This window comes from Aythya fuligula, chromosome 7, assembly GCF_009819795.1.
Source record: "Aythya fuligula isolate bAytFul2 chromosome 7, bAytFul2.pri, whole genome shotgun sequence".
NCBI lineage: Eukaryota > Metazoa > Chordata > Aves > Anseriformes > Anatidae > Aythya > Aythya fuligula.
This window is the reverse complement of record NC_045565.1, coordinates 11253594-11279402: the sequence shown is the minus strand read 5'-3', so window position 1 is coordinate 11279402 and position 25809 is coordinate 11253594. Positions and strand designations below refer to the sequence as shown.

At 38.8% G+C, this 25809-nt stretch overlaps 1 protein-coding gene across 1 annotated transcript in view; it reads left to right on the top strand.

Annotated features, from left to right (window-relative positions):
• The first annotated feature begins 9777 nt into the window (after nucleotides 1-9777).
• The window catches only part of SH2D4B (SH2 domain containing 4B), a 70414-nt gene continuing 54382 nt past the window's right edge, over nucleotides 9778-25809 (top strand). The window contains exons 1-3 of the mRNA XM_032191420.1: nucleotides 9778-9961; nucleotides 23013-23172; nucleotides 24289-24436. Coding sequence (XP_032047311.1) covers nucleotides 9778-9961; nucleotides 23013-23172; nucleotides 24289-24436 — 492 coding nt within the window. The remainder of the gene's footprint in view (nucleotides 9962-23012; nucleotides 23173-24288; nucleotides 24437-25809) is intronic.

Below are 25809 nucleotides of genomic sequence, written 5' to 3'. Positions count from 1 at the left end.
TAGTCATTACAGACATAAGACTGCCCTGAAGAACATGAATATGGCCATGATAGGAGCAAATTCTGATGCCTGAATTGCAGCAGCCAATCCTCTAGATTTCTGAGGATGGCAGACAGCAGCTTGTGTCATTCAGAGATCTGATCTGCTGATGAGCCATACATGAAGCATTGAGAGAAGAGAAACATGAAACAGTAGAAGTACATTGACTCTCATCTGGTTGGCAGACTTACTGCCCTATGGTAAGCTAAAGAGGTGCTTAAAGAATTTTAAGGTGAACGCATGAAAATAATCTTGTTTGGCAATTGCAGATAATCTTATTTTGGGTAATCACCGAATATCCTCTTGAGTGTGCATAGGTGGCTTAAGATCACTTAGTAAAAGGAGAGAGGGGACCTGGACCAACAGCCATAACCTACTTGAATCTGTTGTTACTCAAGAATAGCTAGAAAATTTGGCCAGCATATGGTGTGTGTCTTTTTACAGAAACTTGGTTAATACAGTGGTAATTTTTCCAGAACAAGAGTTTCTGTACTGAGAAATTATTCAATCACATGAGTAGCTTAGTCATTTTGTGGCCATATTGTATAGTGTATTTAATATAACATGATGTGTTCCCTTTGCGTGTTTGAGCCATAGGGAATGTAGAGGAGGCTCATCTGCCTGTTGGGAGAGAGGAAAGGTACCACAGGGATAGCACAGTTCTCTCTTGCAGTGAGAGAAGTGAGGGTGAATTTACTCGAACTGGTCCTCTTTCTCAGAAGGTAGCTGTCAAAAGAGGATAGAGGCTTAGCACAGGAAGCAGCAGTGGAAACCTCAATGCAGAAGCTTAGAAGAAAGGAAAAAATAAACAAGGGTATGAAGAACTACATTGAATGGCATTGCTGAAAAAGGTGAGGAGGTACCTGTTATGACTGAGGACATGGTAAGAGAAGACGGGATGAGGGGAAATAGAGCTCTTGTTCCCTCATATGCCCATCATACGGGTGTGATGGGGCACATCCCTATTGTGAAACTTGGATCTGTCTTGATTTTGCAAAGAGCTTTGAAGTGTGTATTTTCTCTGTCAGCTGAATGGAATACAGATGGAAATGCCAGAGCTGCTAAGGCTTGTATTGTGAAAATGAGTCAGCAGGCTTAATCCAGGCTTTGTGGCTTGAAACTGTGAAGATGATTAGAGTCAGGAAAAAAAAAAAGTCTCAACAATGTCTTGAGCTGTTCTTTGTCCCGCAGTCTATGACAGGAATGGAGAAGGTCTTAGAAAGGCTATGGGGTAAAAAGAAAGGATTTTGAGAATATGTTAGGTATTGGTCCTTAAACCTTTTGAGTAGCATCTCGGTGTCAAGACACAGAAAGTACTGAATGTGGCTTGCTGCAGGAAGTTAAGGGTCTTGTGGTAGAGGATTTACCACCTCAAGGGGTGGGCAGCAAGTGAAGTTGAAAATTTCAAAGGTGCTTTAAAGAACAATATAATGGAAAAAATGTTTGTGAAAATATTTGCTCTCTGCCTGACTCTTGAAAATGAGAAACAGTCTGGCTTTTTATATTGAAATATGTATTAAAAACAAGACAAAACAAACAAACAAACAAAAATAAACAAAAATGGCAGTTAGCTCTTGCCAGCTGAATTATTGATCAAATCCTGCAAACAAGAGTTCAGCAGTCAAAAGAAATCCCATGAAGTCTGTGGGATTTTACTGCCAACAAAGATGACAAGAATAAGAAGTGGCTTAAATAGGCAAAATGCTATGCCCTGAAAGAAAATCACTTGCATGATGCCACTAAAGCAAGAAATTTTGTATATAAAGCTGATGAGTCATTTAAACAATTAAAAATTTTCCTATCGGTAGCCTTCAATTACACCAGTAATCAATTTAGCTGCCATGATGCAGTGTCTAATATGATGTGAAGTTGATATGATATGACTGCAGCATTATGCATAATGCAGATAAATTGTACCAGGGAGTATATTAAAGAAAATTAGGTCTCATATGATACATTTTGATGCACTTGCAGTTAGATGGAAAAAGGTGAACTTAGTGAGCATCTTCATAAGTTAATATATATCTGAGAGAAGAAACTCTCATAATTTAGAATGTGATATCTCTTGGGTAGCTCATTGTAATGTATTTCATTGAAAATGTACCAAACTCTGGAATAATTTTGTGTAGCAATTAGGTCATGGAACCAAAGGTCTCCTGGGCTTTGCATATACACAAAGTGAATAATTCATGTAAAGGATAATATTAAATTCCTTCTTAAAGGTACGTAGCCTGTGGTTATGCAGGCAGGTGTGCGCTGAGGGGTAGGGAAGAGAAGAGCAGACTGTACCAGTATTCTTTATGTAGCTGCCTGTACTTCAAGTCTCACCCTGGGTTAACAGTTTGTTACAAAGATCAGATAGAGAGGGTGGATAAGTAAATCAATAAAAAGGAAAGGTGTGCGGAGTCTTGAGAAGAGCCTATCAATCAGGAGTTGAAAGGCAACCAATTCCACTTTGAAGAGTCATGGATGGCCTCCCTCAGCTACGCAGACTTCTGCTGAGAAACAGATGGACTGATGCATTTTGTAGTTAAGTAGCACAAAGCTGAACTGCAGCATGCAGGATAAACACATGCTGCATTTAATACAAAGCAGTTTAACATCAGGATCTGATGTGAGCAAGGGAGTGTAAATAGGAGAGCAAGGGGCACTGTATTCTGCATACATTTTTAACTAAAGTTCCATGGAGGTTGTTGCCACTGGGCCTTTTTGGCTATGTTAAGGCCAGAGCAGATCCCCACAGACACTTAGCAAGCTATAATTGCTTATTAAGCAGAGCCTGCTGTCTGCCAACCAAGTACACCCCTCTCATAGTGGAGGGTCTGACCTGAAAAGCTTGATTACTGGTTTGTAAACAAGATACAACTCCAAAGACACCAGGACAATCCAAGCGAGAGGACAGTAGAGCACTGAGAGCTCTGGGTTCACTGCAGTGTGAGTGTGCATTCCTTCACTCTCAGCCCGCTCCCTGTGAATTACACTTCTCTAGTGCTTCTCTGGTGACTTCTAGAACCCTTACTGCTGCTTCCAGACTTATGTACCATGTTTTCTCAAGGTAACCTTCTCAAGGAACCTTGAATTTTTTATCTGTTTGGTTTACTTTATTAGCTTTCCCTCTTTGATTATCTATTTTTATGGTAGATGTTTCATTCTGCTTTTGAAAAACTATGATGGAACTTGCCAACTCTTTGTATCTTGCTATTGTGAATGCATTGATAACAATAAACATTACGTATGTAATGTTCTAGTTTGGGTTGTATCCATGTCTACTGCTATAAAAGCATTAAAATTAAAACAAGTCTAAATGTAAAGTTGACAAATTTGTGTTAACCTCAGACCTTGGTAATATAGGTTAGAATTCCAAATATCTGCTATAAACTTGAAGAAAAATTGGAGTGCTGCCCTTTCTACTCAGCTTCTCAAATCTCTGATAAATTGTGCTGAACCATGGAGGCATTACAGGCTCCAGTGTAATCATGTGTACAACAGCTGTAGCACCGAACACAAAGGGATAGACCTAGTGTAATCTTGCTGGGGAGGATTGCCATGCTGCTAGGCAAAAATCACTGATGTGACTTCTGAAGGGCAAATGGTGGTGCAGAGTACAGAGAGAGAATTAACCTTAGGAGAGTAGAATAATACAGATCACTCTATAGTCTGCATCTCCGGACTTCAAATACTATTTTCTCAGGGTTAGTTCTCATATATTTAGTTTCCCTGTTGTCAGTGCTATCTATCTTTGGGATTGTCTAATTTTTTCAGGAGGCTGAGGTGTAAGAGATTTGAATCTTGGGGAGAAAAACAAACAAACAAACAAAACACAACACAATAAACCAAACACAGCTATCTGATGAGACTCCTGCCAGTGTAAATCTTCACTGCAGCATTAAAATCCTAAGTTACCGTCGCTTCACATACAGCTATGTGAATGACAGCATGATAAGATAGATTTTCTCATTTACTGATTTGCAGTTCTGCTTTTCATTTCTTTAAGACAAAGTTTTAATCTATTTCATTCCTATTTTGCTATAGAGACCTCGTTTCCTTTTTTTTTTTTTTTTTTTTTTTTTTCCCCTCCTGTTTGGTTTATGGTGGTGCCTCATAGAAATGCTAGTCTTGAACAAGTAAAGGGAAGATGATAAACATGCAAAGTCAGTCCATACTCTGAAAGCACTAGACAGTCTGATTTGCTGATACGAGCTCAGTATGGAAAAGGAAGGTCTGGAAAACATACCCTTATCCTTGCTCTATGTGATGCTTTGTAATGGAATAGCAGCTCCAGGGAAATGATCTGCTAATCATTCTGAACCCTCTGCAGATTATGCTGTCGAATTTCAGCCAGCTTTGTGAGCTTGTCCTGAGTCCCAGCTCATTTTAGCCCTTAGAGGGAGCCACAGACTTAACTATGGAACTGGAGGAAAAAGGCAGGTTCTGTTACATCCTATCTCTGACGGAGGAGGTGGGGAAGGGATGATTTTCAATTGTTTATTTCTACTTTTTAATTGACAGCAATGTGCAAATCAGGCACAAGACTGGTTTCTTGAGGTGAGTCCTCTAATGTATTTACTTTTTTAGTGACAGATTTGTTTGTGTTTAGAAGGCCTCATAAATACATTAATTTACCTTCCCCTCCCACACCATTCAGTTCCAGTTTCCACTGTTCTCGTTTTGATGCTGACACAGCAGGACTTGAAAAATTACACATATTATACACTGCTACCTCCTGAATAAAAAAAAAATAAAAAAGGTATTAAAAAAAGATAAATATTAAGGCTGCAGACTTCAGTCACATTTTTGTTTCCACATTTTCTGTTTATTCTTCCTTAATTTTTTACCCTTCTTTATGGAAAGAGGTGTATTATTCCCCTCCTTCCCTGTAGTATGTAGGTTATAGCAGAATATTTTTATGTAAATGACATGGCTAAAGTAGGTTATGTGGCTGTGTTACAAAATCCGAATGAAAATGCTTTCTGCTGGTTCAGCATTCAGCAGCATTGCCAGTGAGCTGTTCAGTCCAGGGAATAGAGGATGTGCGTGCTTGGAAAAAAATGGATGAGGAGATGAGCAAGCCTGGGCCAATTAAACATTTTCCACTTTTCTTGAAAGTGGAATTAAAACACTTGAACTAAAAAATGGAACTAAACCACAGATGCCTCTTCTTCACCTCCCCTTCCCAGCAGATGAATTCTAGTGGCAGTGCTGAGGATTGCTTATCCAGAAAGATGCTATACCAGAGACTGGGACAGTGTGTGTCTAGTCTCAGAAAATACTGTTAAAGATTAAAGGAAACTCCAGTCTTAAATTTCAAACAGCTCTGAGCTCCTTGCTGAGACTACTGCTAATTAGAACATCAAGTTGTGTGGCAGTTATAATAGGATAACAACTGCCAGGACAAAATTGTATTGGTGGTAATCTTCTATTTTGCACATAAGCTCTTGAGATATAATCTTTTTCTGTAATGATTTTAGCTTAGTTTGGAGCATTGAAATAGGGGTAATCAAGATGAAAAAGCAATGGAGAGGTCATTGTCCTTATAAACAATTCAAAATATTTCCTAGACAGGCTGGGAAGATGAAAAACGCCCCCAGTCAGGCACCCTTACTCCAAATTTCTCTGCTCTTGGGAGTCATTATTTATCCATGTCATAATCTGGGAAAGGAAGGAAAGAGAGAGAATTTTTATGTTGCAATAGAAAGTTTTAATTCATGTTTTGTCTGAACCGATCTCCTGTTCCTCAGCTTTCTGACTCTGGGTTGGCTGGAGCTGCTAAGCCCAGCCATTACAAAATGTGAAAAAATTCTAGGGGAAGAAAGTTTTTAAAACTTGATTTGTTGTCTTTTCAAGGTTGCCTTTTGAGTTTAAGACCTTGTGGGTTTTCCAAATTTTCTCAGAAACTAGGAGAATTCATGCTGTTTTTCTCACGGTAATTTGGACTTGGTTTATTTGTTTGGATTATTTCAGAATAGTTGAACTATAAAGCAAGAATCCACGTGTACTAGGTTAAAAATTCAGTCATGGATTTGCATAGGATGCCGCTAGGAACATTTTGTGTCCAGACAACAGGTTCACTGAGGTAGCCAAGGGAGAAGCAGCCCTTTTATCACTTTAATAGAGTCAGACATCTCTTTTATATGTTGTTGTTAAGGGGAGTAAACTGTGAAAACAGTCTACTTTTAAAGATCACCAAAGGCCAAATGTGAAGAGGGCATTAATGTCTAAAATGATGCCTCCCACAGGAAGAGGCATCCTGTGGGAGGCTGTGTAGAAAGAGAACAGTAGGAAATAATATTTGCATAATTGTGTTTTCTTCCAGTGTGCTCCCCTAGCACATGGCAGGGTCAGGATGACCAGCAAGACACGGACAGTGATGCAGCTTCGCTCCCTGTTCACCTCTCAGTGAGAGAGGCTAGACTCCTTCCTCTGTGAATGAGGATACAATGCAAAGAAGAAAGGCTATAACAGAGGAAGTTATTGGATTCATTGCTGCTATTAGATTATATCACTTCCAAATGTGACCTTTTAGAAAAATAAATAAATAAATGTTTTCCCCACAAATTAATTCCACTTAATCATTTGGTTACTGTTCTCAGATATTTTGGGTAAATAATCTTCAGGCAGTGGGTTGTTCATGAAGTATTCATTTCATCTCCCTGCTTTTGCTATTTTTGTTGTGTGATTGCTCATTGAACATTACCAGCAGTTGCCTGAAAATTTGTTTGTATACTGTCTTGCATCTTGGATCACCATCCTGAGCTACTTCTGCAGTTAAATGCTGTTCAGAAATGGTTCCTGCTTCTTATCATGCTTAAATGCACATAATCCTTGATGAAGAGTTTGTTCTTTGCACTGTGATAGCTTGTGATCACGATTTGATTTCTGTTCTGTGAAGTCAAGTAAAATAAAATAAGAAAGATGACAAATGGATAGAACAGCACAACTGCTTGCCCTGAAGCCTTTACAAAGGCGAGTCTTTTTCAATTAGTGCCAAAATGTGAAGCTACAGCTCTAGTATAATTGAATAAAAGCAGAGGAAGAAAGGCCAAGTCCCCCAGGCTCTCCCCCTTCTATACCTGACCAAGAAAAATAGAATAAGCAAGGAGGAGAAAAGTCTTTCTTCCAAGAAACGTATTTTCTTGCCAAACTCTATTTCTTTAAAGAAAACAACAAACAAACAAAACAAGGTTAAAGCATTTTGTTTTATGAGACAAAACCTGTGCATAAAAGAGAGATCCTGAACTGCAAAGCAGCCTGTGCGTGAACTCCACCCTGTACAGCACAAACACAATGGGATCCAAAATTGCGCTTTGGCTGAGGGCATCGTTCAAGTAGAGTCTTTGGATTTGTGCTTCCATATGATGGTGTCTTTCTTGAAATTTAGTTTAGATCAAAGGCATTTTCTTCTTATATTATTATAATGTTTTGCTCTCTTCAAAAATGTGTTACATGAATAGAGAATAATAGTATAAGGTTTTGATTTTGAGCATCATACAAGTCAGATAAGAGTTTAAGACATACATATCTATAAAGCAGGATTTTTTGTGAGGAAAAATGGTATGTAATCATGCAGTTAAAGGATAGTGTTGTTACAGGCACGTAGAGGAGCTGGTACACAATCTTTTATTTTTTCTAAGTACACTCTCAGAATTTCTTAGATTTTCTTTTTAACTTTGTGGCCATAACGGTAAATATGCAGTCATGCCCAGACACCTGCTATGCCACTTTGCAACAGACTGCTGCCATTGTACCTGGGAACTTCCAATGTTCACTAGCAGAGAAAGAGGCCTGTGTCTGACTGAATGTGTGTAGTTATTAGACTGAGTTAGGACTGGGAAGTCTGTGTGCCCTTGCCCTCTTCTCTTTCCATTTCCTTTCCCCAATGAAGGAAAACAAATAAGAATCCCAAGGAGTGAGGAAGGGGGAAATGTGCCCCAGATTTGTGTCCTCCTCTGCTCAGGAACTCAGGTGAGGCCAGGACACAGACTCTAGGGGGGCACCTACATATTACGTGCCTTGGTTGATCTCTCTCTGCAGAAGAAATGCATCGCTTTGTTTTATGTATCATCTTCCTGAACGCTGTCTTTGTAGGATAGCTTGAGTACAAGTGAAGCTTTAGAACTTTTCATTTCTGGTCTCAGTGTTGGCAAGAAGCAGGAAGAAACAGTAATGTATGAGGAATATAATATTAGGTAATTAAGTGAGCAGGCATCTTCCTGTCACCTGTTGTGCACATTAGCAAGGAAATGTTGCTGATGAAGGATGGGGATACGTATATTTGTAATAAGCTAGAATATTTTATTTGAAAAATGATATAGGTGAATGGTGGATGGATCATCTGTGTTCCCCTTCCCTACGGAGAATCTTGTGCCACCACAATTACCTCGGGTTAGATATCTTACTTCTGAAAATTGTTAACTACAAGGAATAGAAAAGGAGGATGACTGCTCTGCGATTCTGCTCCATTACTGTTCCTTTTGCCTGAAAGGAAGGGCCTGGGAGTGATGCTCCGATCCTTCTAACAACACAGTATACTTTTTCCCCCTACAACCAAGCCCACCTTCTAGAGGCAGAAATGAGATTAGAGGAGGTATCTTGTGTGAACATCATGCAGTGGGATGCCAGTCAGCATGCATTCTCGTGTGGTTTTCCTTTTTTTATAGCTCAGAAGGGCCACATCTGTTGTCTCCTCAGAAGGTGGCCCCCTTCCCACAAAGTGCCACTGCTCCCTGGAGGATCCGGGCACCTGCCCTGTGCAAAGCTGGATCTGAAATTCAATGTTTTTTTTTTTTCCATGTACTTAATTGACTGTTGGCCCTGCTGCTGTAAAATAGCATTTACTGAGTTTTGTACAAACTTTGTTGAACAGTGAAAGGTCACGATATGCTTGAAGAGCAGCGTTCTGTCTCTCCAGTTGCAAAGTGGAAAATGAATTAACAACAGGACTTTCATAGTCCGCATGAACTGCTGAGAACTAACTGTTGTTTAATTAATATTAATTTACTATTTATAAAGTGATAACAAGCTTCTTGTGGCTTTTATTACAGATGCTTTTAATTTTAAAGGCATTTTAATCAGTTTGCATGACTGTATTTGTCAGCACCGGGTAAATATGAGCTCTGATACCCTTTTGAGACCAGTTAACAGGTTAGGTTGGGAAATAACATGCAAGCTCATTTCTCCTCTCTTATCAGAAGAGATCAGTTGCCAAAGTGACATAGATATTGTTGGTGTAGGTGATACCTTTAACCATGACATCACTTTAAACCCCCAGGGCAACACTTAGACCCTTGGGAGTGTATTACCACTTCAGCTGAAAGTGTGAGACTTTCTTTATGTTGAATTTCTTTCTACTCAAGGGAGCAAAAATGATGGGTTCAGTCAAGAATCCTGTATTTTTACTTGAATGCAGTCAGGACTACTAAAGGAACTTATCATTATTTCTCCTGAACTTTCATTTTTTTTTCCTTATCCTTCCCTGTTCCTCCCCCCTCTTTCACTTGACACCTGTCACTGCCTTTGGTGGATGAGATAAGCAGAGAACCCTGCACTGTAATAGAAGAGTAGCAGAATATGCCCGCAAGAAGAGGAACAGAACAAGAAGAATCGAGCCTTTGCTGGGCAGGCAGGCGTGGGAGAGCTCCTTTGCTGCAGGTTGCTGTCTGGAGTGCCGTACGTGGGGTTTTGTCACTGTAGTGAGGATAATTGGGAGCAGGTTTGTCTCTCTTTTTTCTTGGAGTCATCATGCTGCAGCAAATTTTGCATGATATGTATATTGACCCCGAGCTCCTGGCAGAGCTGAATGAAGAGCAAAAGCAGATCTTGTTCTACAAAATGAGAGAAGAGCAGCTGAGGCGCTGGAAGGAGAGGGAAGAAAAAGCACAAATGGAGGAGGCTGTGTTGAGAAGGACAGCGAGGCGCAAACAAAGTAAGCTTTGTGACCAAAGTAAGCTTTGTGCTTGCTCAGGAGCTGGGGGAGATGGGCATGCAACTGGCTATGGTACAGCATGTCTGGAAGAGATTACAAGGAAGAGTGCCAACTGTCCCCTAGGATAAGAGCAGAGCAAGCATGTGAAAACAATGAAATGTGTTTTCATGCAATATGTAGTTAAGCTATGGGGCTCCATCCCCAGGCTGTTATGGATGCTAAATGCGTGTGTTGGTTTAAAAAGCAAATAAGCAAACTTATGAAAAAAAAGTTAAAGGTTCTTGAAGTGTCATTACCAAGTGTTTGATCTGGGGTTCAAGTGGTTTAGAATAAGTAGGAATATTTATTTCCTTGCTGTCCCCTGTGAACAAGTGGATTCCATCTCGTTGCCCATTAATAGAATGAAGTTGTCAGGCTGATGTAGGATAGAAAGTTTCCTCATGGAAATGTAATTGCAGTGGATCCTCACTCAACATGGAGATGTTGCAGAGATCTGTCAAACATCCCTTTTCCTGTGAAATGCCAAAGGCCTTATCCAGTCTTAAAATCAATTCAAATCTGAATTTTCAAAATCACTAATAATGTGATTAGCTGATTATGTGAAAGTGCCTTAATAGCTATCTCACAGCTATATTCACTATATAAAGAGTTGCTTATGTTAACATACACCTATGGTAGAAGTCTTTGCTTTGAGCACCTCAATACAGATGCATTATTGGATTCAATTTTCAGACTTATTAAAGCTGCTGAACCTTACAAAGTGCCAAGTATATCCAATTAGATACTTGACAATTCAAAGACTGACTAAAGAAATGTGTTTCAAAGCAAAACTAGTTTTCAAGACTCACTTGAAGCAAAGGCCTTTATCAAATGTTTCTAGAGTAAGTAACAATGGTAGCCTTAAAGTAAGGGAGGAACATTCAGAATGGCCTAATAAGCAGTAGAATGAGTTTAAAATGGCCCCTTAGAGATGACAAGGTGGAAGTTGGGAAACTTAATTCTGTTTAATTTCTTTTTTCTTCATTTTAATGTTCTTACTGTGAATAGCTCTCCTCTAAGAAGGATGGCATCAAGATAGCTTCTCTCATATAGCACAATAACCTTGTTCATTTTGATTGATTTGTTGCTGAGAAAAAAAATGAAAATGCAGTTCAGATCCTTAAGCCAAAACACCACTATATCATTGAGATAATCTGTATTATTCTCATTCTTTTAGGAAGACAGATGCAGAAAAATCTAACTGCAAAAATATTTATGTGATGATTTCTCATAGTGTTGACATCTAAATTTCCATATACAAGCTATGCATTAAACCTGTTCAGCTTCCTACTACAGGAGGCCATTTTCTGGGTAATTAATTTTCTGATTTATAAAGAATAAGAGAACGAGGAGAAGAGCAGCAGACTAACCTGTAGATTATATTTGCTCTGATGAAAGTATTCGGGTATTTGCATAGAGTAAAATTTCACAACAGAACGTTTTCATTTTACATTTCACCTTCTTAAATTGCCAGTTTGAGTTACTCTTTAGATTTGACTTTTACCCAAGATGAAAACATTCCACTTCCTTCAGAAACATACTAAGGAACTGATTTTACAGAAGTTCTTGAGACAGATCTATTGGAATTACAGTTTGAGGATTAAAGTCAGGCATTTGCTTCCTCTGAAAATGTATTTTGACTTCCACAATCTGATGTGGGCGAGTTAAAAAAGATAACTTCCATCTATCCAGGCATAACTGTACAGAGATGTGTGACTGATTTCTGTTATACAGTTCCATAATATAACGGTAAATGGTCTCACAATGGAGCTACATTCTTATAAAGAAAATGTGCTGTAAGTCAACCAGAAATTGAGGGTATAATGCAGGAATTACTATGTAATTCCATTGCCTATATAACTCAAATGGTCAGAGCAGATGGCTGTAACAATCCTTTCCTATGTTAAAATATGTGATTATTTTTTTTTCTAAAATACATTAAGCATCAACTCTTTTTGGAAATTTAACCTTTTCACAGTTTTTTCTTTCCATTGGTGTATAAGCAAGTATCTAAACATTCTCCCCCAGCTACACAACACAGAATATGGAGTATTTTTTCCTGTTCAAAATTAGCGTCTACCAGGAAATTTGGAAGTTACCACAATTATATGTTCTTTATCCCTTTGAGACTGGGGGATTTGAACAGTTTCACCTTCAAGATGTTGTTTTTGACACTGCGTGACATAGGTTTTGTGCTGGTATTACTTGCTGAAGTCAGGAAATTACACTGGCTTTATAGAAGTGTTTATGGAGCACAGATTAAAGTCTTTGTAGCCTGACACATAGTAGAAAACAGAAGTGAGTTTTTAATATCTAGCCCTAATGCTGTGCTGAATCTCAGGATTACTCAAGCATAGCAATCTGCTAGCTGAATATGTGATTTTCTAGTTTACAGGAAAATGTGTATGTTTGTGAATATGAAATAACATTTCCATAAAATGATTATTTTTTAGTAATTTACTCTGAATTGCCTCTGAAGGACTATTTGAAATCCTTCCATTTTCCTCATAGTCAGAATAGCTAGATATGAAACTCTACCTTACCTCTTCGGGATGTGATAGGGGTGAGATAGAGCAAAAGGAAGTGGTAATAATGGGCACTTCTCTAACTAAAAATGCTCCAAAAAGTTCTGGGGCTTGATCTGGAGTCCACGTACCCCAATTGATACAATTCTTCATCAGTTCAAGAGCTTACCTGCTATTCTATGTGCAAACCCAGCAGCAAATAAACAGAGGTGGATTTTTCAAAATACTGTGGTGTTGGTGAATCCAATTCTGATTTCTGCAGTGTCTTGAGGATGAAGGCTCCAAACTCACATAAGCTTTTCAAGAAGTTTCTGTGAAACCCATGTCCAGATCATTTGGAATTTCAGTTGAGGTAAATCCCTGAAAATACTGGGGTTCACCTGAGGTGAGGAGTGGTTACACATACCTGAGAGGACTCCTGGCACTGTCTCTAAGAGTGGGATTTGGAGCTGGTTGGTTAAGTGCTCACAGCTGGAGATGCCTTGGCTTCTGCAGACTGTCAGGGCCACCCCGTTCCAGCATGCCTCTGTGTACTTCTTCAGGATGGAGTACTTCCATGTCATTTGTGTCATGGAAGTCCTTCTGATCTGAAACAAAGAAAGCTGCATCGTGTAAGTAACTTACCATGTGCAAGGCTTAAATGTGTTGTTCTTCCGAAATCACAATGCAGAGTTTGGAAAGAAAAAAAAACCGTGGCATTCACAGACTAAATAAAAAAAAAAAAAAAAAGGCTTTGCTATAGATTTAAAAACCATCCACATGTTTAGGGAATGCTGCTCAGCGTGATAACTTTTTAACTGTTTGGAAACTGATTAGCAAAGACCCAGAATCTACAGCGATTTTATAGAAGTGCCAACTGAATGGAGATTGTCTGTAAATGTCCTATTAAATACTAAGACACTTGTTTTTTAGTTTGTCTTTGGTTTTAGTTTTGTTTTTTAAAACAAAAATAAGCTCCAAACATGAACTAAAATGATGTAAGTTGTTGAGAGTGTTTAGCAAGCCAAATTGTGTAATGTGTGATTAGTCTTAATCTTCATGTCTAAAGAAAATCATATTAGCCTTCCTCAGTAACTGCAAATTGTGCCTGCTTTTACATTTGGATTGCTTGGTTTATGTGTCTTGATTAAAGGTCAAAACTAAGATTTGTATCAGATTGTGCCAATATTAAAGAAATCATTTCATTTTGGGGGTGAATTAAATGCTTCCAGGTTGTTTAACAGTTTAAATTTCATTCCCTTTTTAAAAACAAATAAAACATCATTTCAGAATGAAATATTTCCTTTAGTAAATAGTGAACTGTTCTGACATTTTTGCTGTTTGTACCTAACCTACATTTGTACTTTTTCTAAAAGATGTTAGTAGAATTTCAGCATTGTTTGGGTTCTCCTGAAACGACAGTATTTAGTGAATTTATTCGAAATTATGAAAAACAAAAACTATTTTTTAGCTTTTAGTATGACTCCTGGCTTGAACTGAAAGAGCTTCAAAAGCCAATAGGGTTCTTGGAATTGAGGGGTTGGTCTTCACTTTGTTTAAAAATTACTGCTGGGCAGATCTTTCAGGGACATATCTTCATTGTGATAAAACAGATTGCCTTTTCTTGTTGTGCTAATATCACTAAGAGAAGCCTCCTCAAAAGTTCAAGATCCCTTTGGGATTTGTTCAGCTGACTGGCAGGCAGCTTTGCAATTTGCAAAGAAATACCTTGATGTGGTTAGGCAGAAGTCCTTTAACCAGGATAGCTGAGCTGAGACCAAGTGAAGGACGCTGCCAGGTTGGGTTTTGACTCTCGTGCACCATCCAGAGCTGTCAGAATACCCAAAATGAGATTTCAAAACCTATTGAGCGCCAGATAGCTGAAGGACAGCCATGTGATAGGGAAGACAGTGCTAGACTGCTGCTACATATTCTGACATTTACTCGTTGTGAACTGCAGTTCGTGATGTTCAGACAGGAGCTATTTGTAAATGCTGTTATTTACCCGTCCTCAACAAGTATAGCTGGGAGAAAATTAGGTAGGCTTATCGCAGCATGGCTAAAAAATAATTTCTTTATCTAAATGACATTTGTGTTAGAAAATTATTGGAGAATAGATGAAGTGATTTGAAAGCAAGTATTTCAGATATCACAACGGGATAGTTGGAGGATACATCACTGTCATGCATGAAGGCACATGTATGTGTTTTAGAGTGTGCATGTAAGGGTGAGTGGGTGTACTGTGACATTTTTCTACATTTCTGAACTCAGAAATGTATTCCTCATTTATACTGTCTTCTCAATGCCCTGGAAATGCTTAGCCAAGACTTGGCTAAGAGTACAGAGGTATGCTCCTGGCACTGTTTATTGTCTCTTTCCCTGCATTGTTGGGTACAGTTCTCACCAAAAACATCAGACTGGGGTATTTCTGAAATTTTTGGTCATACGCAGTCTTGAAACCTGTAAAGTCCCATCTTTTCTTTTCAATTCAGAGATGACTGAAAATGTAACAAGGGAACATTAGAATAATTGTAATTAGGGGACTGAGCCAACTAATTTGAAATAATTGGAAAAGCTTTAATGTAGCATTCACATCATGTATAGCAGCTTGTGATATGATGCGGTTTTGTTAGTAGTAGATACCTTGGGGCCAGAACTCAGCTGCTTGGAGCTTGTGCTGAGTATGGCTGTGTAGTGAGGTATGCTTGAACAGCAGCTTCTAAACTGCTCACTTATCTGGAGCTGGGGCCAGAAAGAGACCCCCAACTGCCATATGACCTAAATATGCACCAGATGGAACAAATCCAGAGGGACTTCTTGGGCCTCCTAGGATTAGCCATAAGTCTATGCTTTTTAGTCTCATCCTTTGCCCTGCAGCTGACTTCCCTGTTTTGCAGAAAAAGCACAGAATACTGCTGACTACCTGGCCCTTATTTCACCCAAGGTTTCTCTTGCATGTGTGCAGTCCTCAGCACTGTCTGAAGCATCTGCATCAGCTGCGTTATGAGAGAGGCTACTGGGTTAATTGAGTAACTGGCATGGAGACAATTCTGTGTTTCTTTCATGGTGTTTCTGAGCCTGTCAGGACAGAGTGGTGGCAGTCAGGCTTTCTTGTACGTACTTGTGCTCTGGTAATGATATGAGGTTGTGACTGGTTGCAAGCTCATGAATACTTGATATGGAAAGAGAGCAGCACTGCAGCCAAGGTGAGAGGGATTTACCCAAGCTAATTCAGTATTTCCTTCCTGATTTTGCCAGTTTTAAGCAGAGGCATTGGGTTTTGATAGCAGGATTTGGAAGACTTAGGAAAATTTGATGCATTCAACTAAGCAGTGGGTTTAGTCAGACACTCATGATGGTTCATTAACCTTCAAATCCACTCCTCTGCTGTTGTGCTGGAAGATCTCACTGTAGTGGTACAGCTCTCCCTGCTTTGGTGGTCCTGTGTGCCTGATAAAAGGAGTCAGTGCAGACCTGCCACACTGCATTACGTAGGGGAGTCTGGTGCAGCAAGTGATCCACGGGTACCAGTTCATTCTGTAGCAGGGAACCCTTCTGCTCTGACTTTCCATCCATCCTTGAAGTAGTCATGCAGACTTGTTTTTGTTGATTCTCCAGTGGTGGGTAAATCTGGATGCCTTGTAATAGCTCTGTGCGAGTGAAAAATCCTGCGTATAGCTTTACTGTTTACAAAAGGTAATTGAGTTTGGGAATCAGAAGCTATAGTGTTACGTTATAGCTTTTTTTTTTTTTTTTTTTTTAATGAATAAAAAATAAATCAAATGAATCCTACTGATGCAAATGAATTCACAATGTTCCACTTTGATCTCTTATGCAGATTATGAACTAGATTGTAGTTCATAGAGTTACATCAGTGTCTTTTTAAAAAGAGTAAGTTCTGGATGTTATCTCCTGGTTGATAGGGGGCAAATTATAAGATTAATAGGTGGTACAGTGCTCCTTGGCCAGGGAGTCAATAAGATGTTTGGGGCATACTAGATAGAGACCAAACAAATACTAGTGTATTTTTTTTCCTTTGTTGTTGTTGTTATTTTGTTTGCACTATGCAAACCTTGAAAATGCACCATCTGATATTGCAGAACCACTTACCTTTGAGTGTTATGAATAGGTATCTTTGCCACATTTGTTAATTACCATAGTCTTATTTGAATAACTGTTTCCTTGCTTAATGTTTGCTCTCTTGCAGTCACTCTTCCTTTATTTGATCCTGCAGGGGTATATTGCAGCGTAATTATTTCCATGGTAACAGGCTGTAATTCCATAAACATAAGATTTTGTTATATGATCAGGAAGCAGCTGGAGAGCCATGAAGGCTGATTTTTCAGCAATGCTGAGATCCAGCAATCCTTGTTGATATATTAATGTAAATCAGCTGATTTTTTTCTCCCCTTGCAAATCCTCCTTTATACAGAAAGGCACACAACATGGTGTTTAAATTGGAGAGTGTGTAAACTGAAATGTTGGGGGGCTGCTTAAGAAGTTTAGAATTTTTCCCCATTTTGTTGTTGCCTTGAGGATTAATTTGAAGTGAGTGATTTTTTGGAATGTATTCTTGGAAGAGATGGGTTCATGGTCCTGTGACTATTAGCAAGGGCAGACTGCAGAGTTAATTATAGTAGGTCATCAGTTTATTGTGGGATTATGTTGCTTTCATTGCTTTCATCATTACCACCTAATTATTCTATATGTATTTTAATGGATTTGTAGCAGTTAGTGCTTGGAAAAGTGCATTTTGTCCTTTGAACAATCTCAGAAACATTTGCAGTAATAGTTCCTGGGTTTTCCATAGAAAGAATTGAAATTGTGTGCATATTGGTGTGTTTCTATTAAAAAAAAATATAAAAAAAATGCATGTAGGGGGTAGGCTCAAGGAACTGAGAACAGCCTAAAGCTCACAACATCTTCATTTTCATCTCAGTCAGTGTTTTCCTAGTACATGTCCTGTAGCTCCTGAAACTCTGAATGGAACCTCATCTACCCTGCTGACTATGAAAATTCAAGCTTCTGTCTTAAAGAAGACATAAAAATTGTTTATTCAGAAAGCCAAGAGTAAAATTTCATGTAAAACACATTGTGCTAAGACCAAAGTATACCACATCTATATTTCCAAAGAACAACAACAACAAAAGTACCCCACAAGCTGCATTTATCTCTGAATGACAAAGGCAGATCAGGCTGATCAGCTTGATGTCAGCAGTGAATGCTCATGCAGCCTATTTCAAATGCAGAATAAGTTTCAGGAGGTTTCTTCTAGTGCAGGGTGAGAAAAGAAAAGGAAGGCTTTCTAAAGACTGGGTCAGAGGATATTTATGTGACTACAAAGCTTTCCAGCTAGTGAGGAAGGAGAGTCAATTGCTATCACAGAGATCTGTAGCTTCCAAGGGGGTGAATGATGCTAGGAAGCCAAACCTCAGAGAATCAAGAGAGTTAATGGAAATAACAGACTTTTTTTATCGAATCATACAATATCTTGAGTTGGAAGGGACCCACAGGGATTGAGTCCAACTCCTCGCTCCACACAAGACCACCCAAAAATCAGACCCTGTGTCTGGCAGCATTGTCCAAACGCTTCTTGCACTCTGGCAGGCTCAGTGCTGTGACCACTGCTCTGGGGAGCCTGTCCCAGAGCCTGACCACCCTCTGGGTGAAGAACCTTTTCCTAACACCCAGCCTGAACCTCCCCGATGCAGCTCCGTGTCATTTTGAGAAAGTTTAAGCAGACTTTGAATGCCATTCCATGTACCTGAAATTATAAATTGGTGATTTTACGGTTTTCTGAATTTGCACTTGACATGGCCTGTAGCAATCCCTGCGCTGCAAAGGCAAGGGGGATTGCTGGCACTCAGCATTTTGCTGGGCTGAGCCGGCAGCCTGTGGCTAAGTAACAGCACAGCTGGGAGGCTTGACACCAAATCAGGCCTCTAATGGTGCTTGGAGCCATTCCCTTGAAAGCCCTGGAGATGGATCACAAACAGGAATTGCCGGGGATGCTGCTGTAGCTATTAAGCCATGACGAATGAGCTCAGAGGAAGGAAGCCAACTCCAGCAGTATTTCGTTTGCTCTGATTACTGCTATTTTTAAAGCACTTTTAATTAGAAGCATGTGTGAAAAATAAAGCCAGATAAAGCCCTCACTAAAAAAAAAAAAATTAAAAAGAAAAAAAAAGAAAAAGCAGACAAACCCAAACCATGGTTCTGCTCCTCTGTCCCAATTAGCAGAGCACGAAAAGGCGTAGCTCTCCTTTTATGTACTTCCATTTGTTTTAAGCCTTGGTCACAGCATGGATGCCTGAGCTGATGCGAACTGAAGCCTGATTTAGTGTAAGTAATGCCTGCAGCGGAATCCCCCTCCCAGGCACCTTCATGGGGTGTTTTTTTCTCTCCATCGTATTTTCTGGCAGCACTCAGCCATGCTCTGCCTTACACCTGGGATTCCCTAAGGGTAGCCCAAAGGCCGAGGACAGCCCCTGGTGCCCTACAGCACAGCCCATGCTCACACCCCAGCTCCGTGTGTGTGTGTGCGCATGCACAAGGCTGGCAGTACTGCTGGTAGAGATTAGTAACCCTTACAGGTGAGACCCTTGAGTTTACTATTGCTCCCCAGGGCCTTATTTTATACTTACATTGCTTTTACAGAGGTCTTTGTATAAATACAAATAAGCAGAAAACATGGTTTGCTATTATTTTTGACTGTGTGTATGCATCTGTGTTTATATATGCAATTTTGTGTTACTGTCGCTGCAGGTTGTAGGTCTCCAAGAAAGTTTTCATTGTGATTCCTTTGTGCTGCATATTTAGGATACTTGATTTTTCATTTGTCTGGTGTAAGAAGCAACATACAGAAACCTATCTACTGATCTTGAAGCTGTGTAGATGTAGCTTTGGGGGGGCTCTGTGAGAGGTGCTCATTCACAGAGGAGTGAAGAGAATGGCAAGAAGTAATGTTGCCTTCTTGTGGTGCTACAGAGTTTAAACAAAAACATGGTAAAACATTATACCTAATAAATAGCTTGCCTGAACAGTACAGCTGGAAAAACAACTTGGTAAATTATTAAGTACATTTTCCTGATAAAGCAGTTTTTGTTTCTATAACACTTTTATTTCACCTCTCCCACCCAGACTAATTTTGACGTCTACTACTTCCTAATGGCAATTATTCACAGCCTGCCACAGTCTCTTCAGGAAAAAGAGAAGTACTTTTGTGGTCAAGGCACCAGACTGGGACTCGAGATGTGAATTTATTTCCTGATTCTGAATTAGGTTTGTTCCTGGCTCAGAAGCCTGCTTCTGAACAGGAAAAATGAGATTCCCTTGCCTCTTTCTCACCTAGATTTCAGATGTATTTAGTCAGGACATGTATTTTTCTTTATATTTATTTGAATTTTTATATTTCAAAGTTGTTTCATTTGGAAATATATATAAACAGGATATCTTATTTTTTTTCAGAAAAAAATGTTATGCTTGAAAGGTATCTTAAAGCAGAAATTGTTTTATTATAATTAGCCCTCGATAGTGGTAATTCCACGGTTGCAAAGCAGACAACACTAGTTTCCTAAAAGTATTAAGGAAAATAATTCTCTGTGCTCTCTTTGATCTTTAGATGTTACTTTGTGCTAAGGAGCTACTAAGCTTTATGCTCAGGTTTTGCACATAAGTGCATGTTCAGCTTTATGGGGAGTGTAGCTGGTATAGGTTTAAGGAAAGATTTACATGGGAGTCATTCCTTGAAGTAGAATGGGTGGTTGGACATGGAAAAATTTCTGTTGTTCTAAAGAAAAATGTAAATAAAGATATATATGCTCAAGCTGTTTTTTTTGTTTGTTTGTTTTTAATTTTACATGCAGAGGTCTGTCTGTTTAATACTGAAGCTTTAATGTGCCAGATTGATAGTGTTTTTATCTTTCAATTTCAACTATGGATGTATATACAGCAGTAGTCTCTACTGTAGCATACAGTAGTTAGTGCTGAACTAAAAATTTTATACTAAAGTTTTCAAAATAGTTTTCTACTGTCTATAGCTTTAGAAGAGAGATCCGTTGCTTTAAAAGTAAGAATCAGAACAATTTCTCAAGACATGTCTGCAATCAACTATTTGTTTTAAGAGGCTGGGTAGTAATGGATAAGTAGTGTCTCCAAGAAACATATTAATAATGCTTTGGCACAGAAAAACTGGAAAAAAAAAAAAAAAAGCAAAGATGAAATATGTCTACTCACCTGAGATATTTTTTTCCCTCTTTTCATCTGATAAGGTCATTAATGAGGAAAAGTGGTGTCTTGAAACGGTAGCAATATTTGGTATCTGCATGTTATGATACAGGTAAAATGTTTGGGATGTTTTCTTTAAAGCATTAAATAAAGGGGAAATGAGTAGGATATTCAGGGTTCTTCCAGGAAGGAGGTCATCAGCCACTTTTAATGCAACACCTGTCAATTGTCACATGGGATCAATACCCCTGGGGAATTGTTCCATACTTCTCAGGATGCTTCACCATGAAAGGCAGTAGGTGACAGCCTTGGGAGCACAAACTGATACGTTCAATCCGTTCTTGGTAGACTGTTTTCAAATGCTGTATCAGAAAAAATACAACATAAATGTAGTACTAACACTGGAACACAGAAATGTACAGCATAGGAACCACAATAAAATGCATTCACATTTATATCCTGAGACGTAATCTGATAGACTGTGAAAGAGCAAATGCTTTTGAGAGTTATTGAAGGAAAACATTATTAGCTTAAATTTTTCCACCCTTGAAGTCAGTACCATTATGCCAACAGAGGGAATTCTTACAGATCATATTTTCAAATTTGATGTAGAATATCAGCTTTCATTGAGAGATCTGATATGTTCATTGCCTTTGGTTTGTATTGTCAACACTTGTGAGTGCGGGTTGGTGCTGGCGGTGCCTGCTGTCAACAGTCCTGCTTCGTTCCTTTCTGCAGTTTTCTCTCTTCTGTCTGGGATGTCAAAAACACCTTATTGATTGCACATCAGGTAACTTAATCTGGTTAAGAGGATATTGTCCTGTTGCATAACGGCAGGTAGCTAAGGTAGTGAGAATAGCTAATTTGATGTGAGAAGAGAAAGATGTGTCCAAAGAAAGGCAATGAAGCTAGTGAAGGTTCTCCAGACCCTTCCAGAACAAGTCTTAGGAGGAGTGGCTGAAGGAACTGGGGTTGTTTAGCTTGGAGAAAAGAAGGCTCAGGGGAGCCCTTATTGTACTTGGCAACTACCTTAAAGGAGGTTGTAGCAAGATGGGAATTGGGCTCTCCTTACAAGCACCAAGTGATAAAATGAGGGGAAATGGCCTCAAGTTGTGCCAGTAGAGGTTTAGGTTGGATATTAGGAGAAATTTCTTTGCTGAAGGGGTTCTGTGGCATTGGAACAGGCTGCCCTGGGAAGCGGTTGAGTTACCATCACTGGAGGTCTTCAAGAAACCTGTAGATGTAGAACTTAGTAGCATGGTTTAGTGGTGGACTTGTCAGTACTAGGTTAAAGGTTGGATCTTAGAGGTCTTTTCCAACCTGTATGATTCTATGTAAAAAGACTGGAGGTGCAGACTAGCCATCAGGTTAGGACTAGGTTTCTTTTCTTTTCATCCTACTGGAATGATCGTAGGAAAATTAGCTAGGAGAATGGTGGACTGTCCATTTCTTTGTGTTTTCAGTTGAGACAGAAGGCCTTTTGGATGATAATACATGGCCACGCAGAATTTACTGATCTCAAATACGAGGGCAAGAGGGTGAAACCTTGTGGAATGCAATACAGAGGGAGTGAGATGAACTGCTGATACCTTGTGGCCTTTCAGTCTGTGCTCTCTGAAATAAATTTGTTGCCTATCTTGGCAATAGTCTTTATGGTGGAATATCCTTTTGTGAAGAACAGTTTCAATCTATTAGCAAGAAATAAAACAAAATTGACTTTATTTATTTTATTTATTTTTTTAAATGACTTTAAATGTATTCGTATGGGATCTGATTTAGCGCCACTTGTAGTCAGCTGGAAGCCTTCAGCTGACTCTTGGACATGAAGGCTCACCAAACATCTATTTTGTAAGGAACACACAAGTTTTTTTGGTGTTTTAAAATTTAAAATTTTTTAATATTTTTCTTTCCATCTCTTTTCCATTCCCTTTGTTCATCCTTGCTGAATTAAGCAAGAAAAAAGTGCACTTTCAGCAATGAAAAATGGATCATAATATCTAAATTCCAGGGAATATGTTTGAAAATTAATATATAAATATATTTTTGTGGAACAATGAGTCTTTAAACATTTTATGGTCTGAAGTGTACCTACCCTTTCTGGTGGGTTGGGCAAATCTGAAGATTTCATCCAACCTTTTGGTGATGTTTTGCTCTGAATTGTAAATTACAAGCTTAATGTTTCTAAATTACAGATTTCCTGTCTGTTCATCTATATTTATGAAAGAGTTTGAGCTAGTACTTATGTCTTTTTTTTTCTTCTTTTCTTCTGTTGGCTGTTGCAGGTGATGGCAAGCACGTGCAGTGGCTATGTGGGAAAGATGGTGAGGTCTGGGTCTGGGTTATGGGAGAAGCCCCGGGCGACAGGCCATATGACCAGATATCAGAGGAGCTAATAGCAGAACGAGCCAGGCAACAAGCACAGAAGGAGGCAGAGGAGCTATGGTGAGGATTTAAGAATCTGAATACAGGGTTCACTTGGCATAATGGGAGATATGACCTTGTAGGAAGGTGTCAGGTAATGGTGGGTAAAACCTTGTATGTATGACTTCTGAGCATTTCTTTCACTTGTTATGACAATTTTTAAGCAAGTGAAAAATTGAATTGTATTTTTATTGAGTATTGAAAAACAGAAATCTTCTTTCACATAAAAAAAAAAAAAGGAATCAAATGTTTTTCTTTAGGGGAATTTTCCTAAACCATTGGCCAGTATGTCAATAAATAAAAATGAAACAATCTGGTTTTGAGATGATTAAATTAGAAATATTTGTTGCAGCACACATCTGTGCCCACAATGAAGATTTTGTACATAGAATTGTTTTTGCAATTGTTTTCAAGTGCATATTGTTTGTATTAGTTCTTATCCCAGCAGTTCAGAAACTGATTACAAAAAGTGACATGCTGGTGTTTCAAGCAAGGCTTCTTCCAGCTTTGGGAGCAATTCAAAATTGTTTTGAAGCTTGATGCTGCTGGGAAGTAGGCCACCTGCCTCTTGCACTTCCTTTTGCAGTACAGTGCTCAAAAGTGACACTTTAAATACCAGATTATTCTGTATTATTCCTTTTCATATCAGATTCTTCTTGCTTATAGTGATTGCATACTTAAGCAGAGATTAAAGGCTTCAGCCTGTGCTCTGTGTTCTTTTTAGATTGTCAGTACTAATAAACACTCCAGTGTTAAAATTTGGCAGGCGTTATCATTGATATTTGAGAGACAATAAATTCCTGATCATGGTTTGCTAGACTGACAGGAAAATCTATGTTTTCAGCCAGGGAACCAAAAACATAGGGTATGAATACAAAACATCCAAGAAGTATTTCTCTAATTTGGAAGATGCTTTATTAATTGGTCACTTATGAAAAATTTGAAATTTCTCCTTTCTGGATGGTTTTCTCAAATCCAGTCTCCTGTTAAATACAGCTTGATTTTTTCCTTGTATATTTCCATGATGTCTTATGCTAATTATATGTTGCAACCAGTTACTGACTAAAATTTGATCCTCAATTTAGAAAAAAAGAACAGTGTCTTAAATTGTTTTTATTTTCAAATTATTTTTTGAAGGAGACAAAAAGAAGCTGAAATTACAAAGAAATTCCGGGATGCTATGGCTCAAGAAAAAGCCAGAATAGTGGCAGAAAAATGGAAAATAGAAATAGAAGATCGGAAAGCTGCCAAATTGGAGGAGGAAAAAATTCAGGAGGAGTTGAAGGTTTGCATAGAATCACATTTAGCTTTTTTAATAGTGTTTTTATAGAGATTCAAAGTTCTTGTCACCTTCAGTGTATGTTTATTAATAAGCTTTAAGAACCAGAGTTGTAATTTTTCATCCTGGAATATGCAAATAGCTACATGGTGTTCATCAGAACAGCTGGGTGAGTGATGTGAAAAAATTACATATCTCATTCAAAAGTGTCAGGACAATCAAATGGGTTATTCAGCTCACACATTAACAGAATTGTTCAGTCAGCTGTACTGAGTGAATCACACTGGAGGAAAAATGTATGATCGTGACATATATCTTTTTAAGCTAGTGTATTTTATGTAGGTTGCTCACATATTTAATTTAAAAATTGTCACTATTTTCATTAAGGAAATGAGGGGTTGATCTTTCTCCTACTCAACATGTGGGAACAGCCCAGTTGGCTTAGTTGCAAGAAGTTCCTTTACCTGATTTTTATTGACTCCATCATGAATTTTCCATGAACTCAGTTATAGTGCATTAACAGTAGTTTGGAATAATATTTTTCCAGATTCTCTTATTGAAAATAACCCTTTGAAAACAAAACAGGAAATGAAGGCCTATGTGTCTTAACTTTCATATTATTTTGTCATGATAAAAACTTGCTTATTATTTTGTCATGATAAAAACTTGTCATGATAAAAACTTGCTTAAAGATGATAAAGTAGAATTGTCTTAGTGTGCAGAGAAATAACCACAGTCTCCTGAGTCTGGGATGTGTGCTGTGATGTATACAGCACAAGACTGGTGCTGCTGGGTTTCTATGGAGAAAGTCTGCAGCAAAGCGTGACTCCTAGGAGGCCTGCATGCAGTGACTTCGTCTGCATGCTTCTCTCTGTCCCCTGCTGCCAGTTTGCCAATGTCTTTCTCTTCCTGGGATGGTGATTAAAGGTGAGGAAACTGTGGATGGAATCCCCCTCCTCATCCTTCTGTAACGGGACAAATGCCGAAAAACTCAGTGTTTGTTTATGTGGTTTGATTACCAGGTAGAGTCAGCAAGTTACTTGTTATTTTGCACACTGTGGGACTGGGATTTGAGGGTGGCTGCGTAGCACAAAGCAAGGACAGTTCCTGTAGCTTCCTCGGCGCAAAGTTGCTGATTTACCTTTGCACAATTAATTTGAATTCATAGGAGAGAACAGGGCCTTTGAAATTTGATGTCAATGAGTAATGAAACTATACCTTTCAAGTGGCTTTATTAATGTATGAATAATGAGCAGAGCAACTAATTAAATGCTCCTTCCTCTGCTTTGCAGATAGCAAAGGCCTCTTGAACAAAGACCGATACAGAGTTGTTCACTTGTATCTCTGTGGTTGATTTACAGTGCGCTTGATGGGGCAAA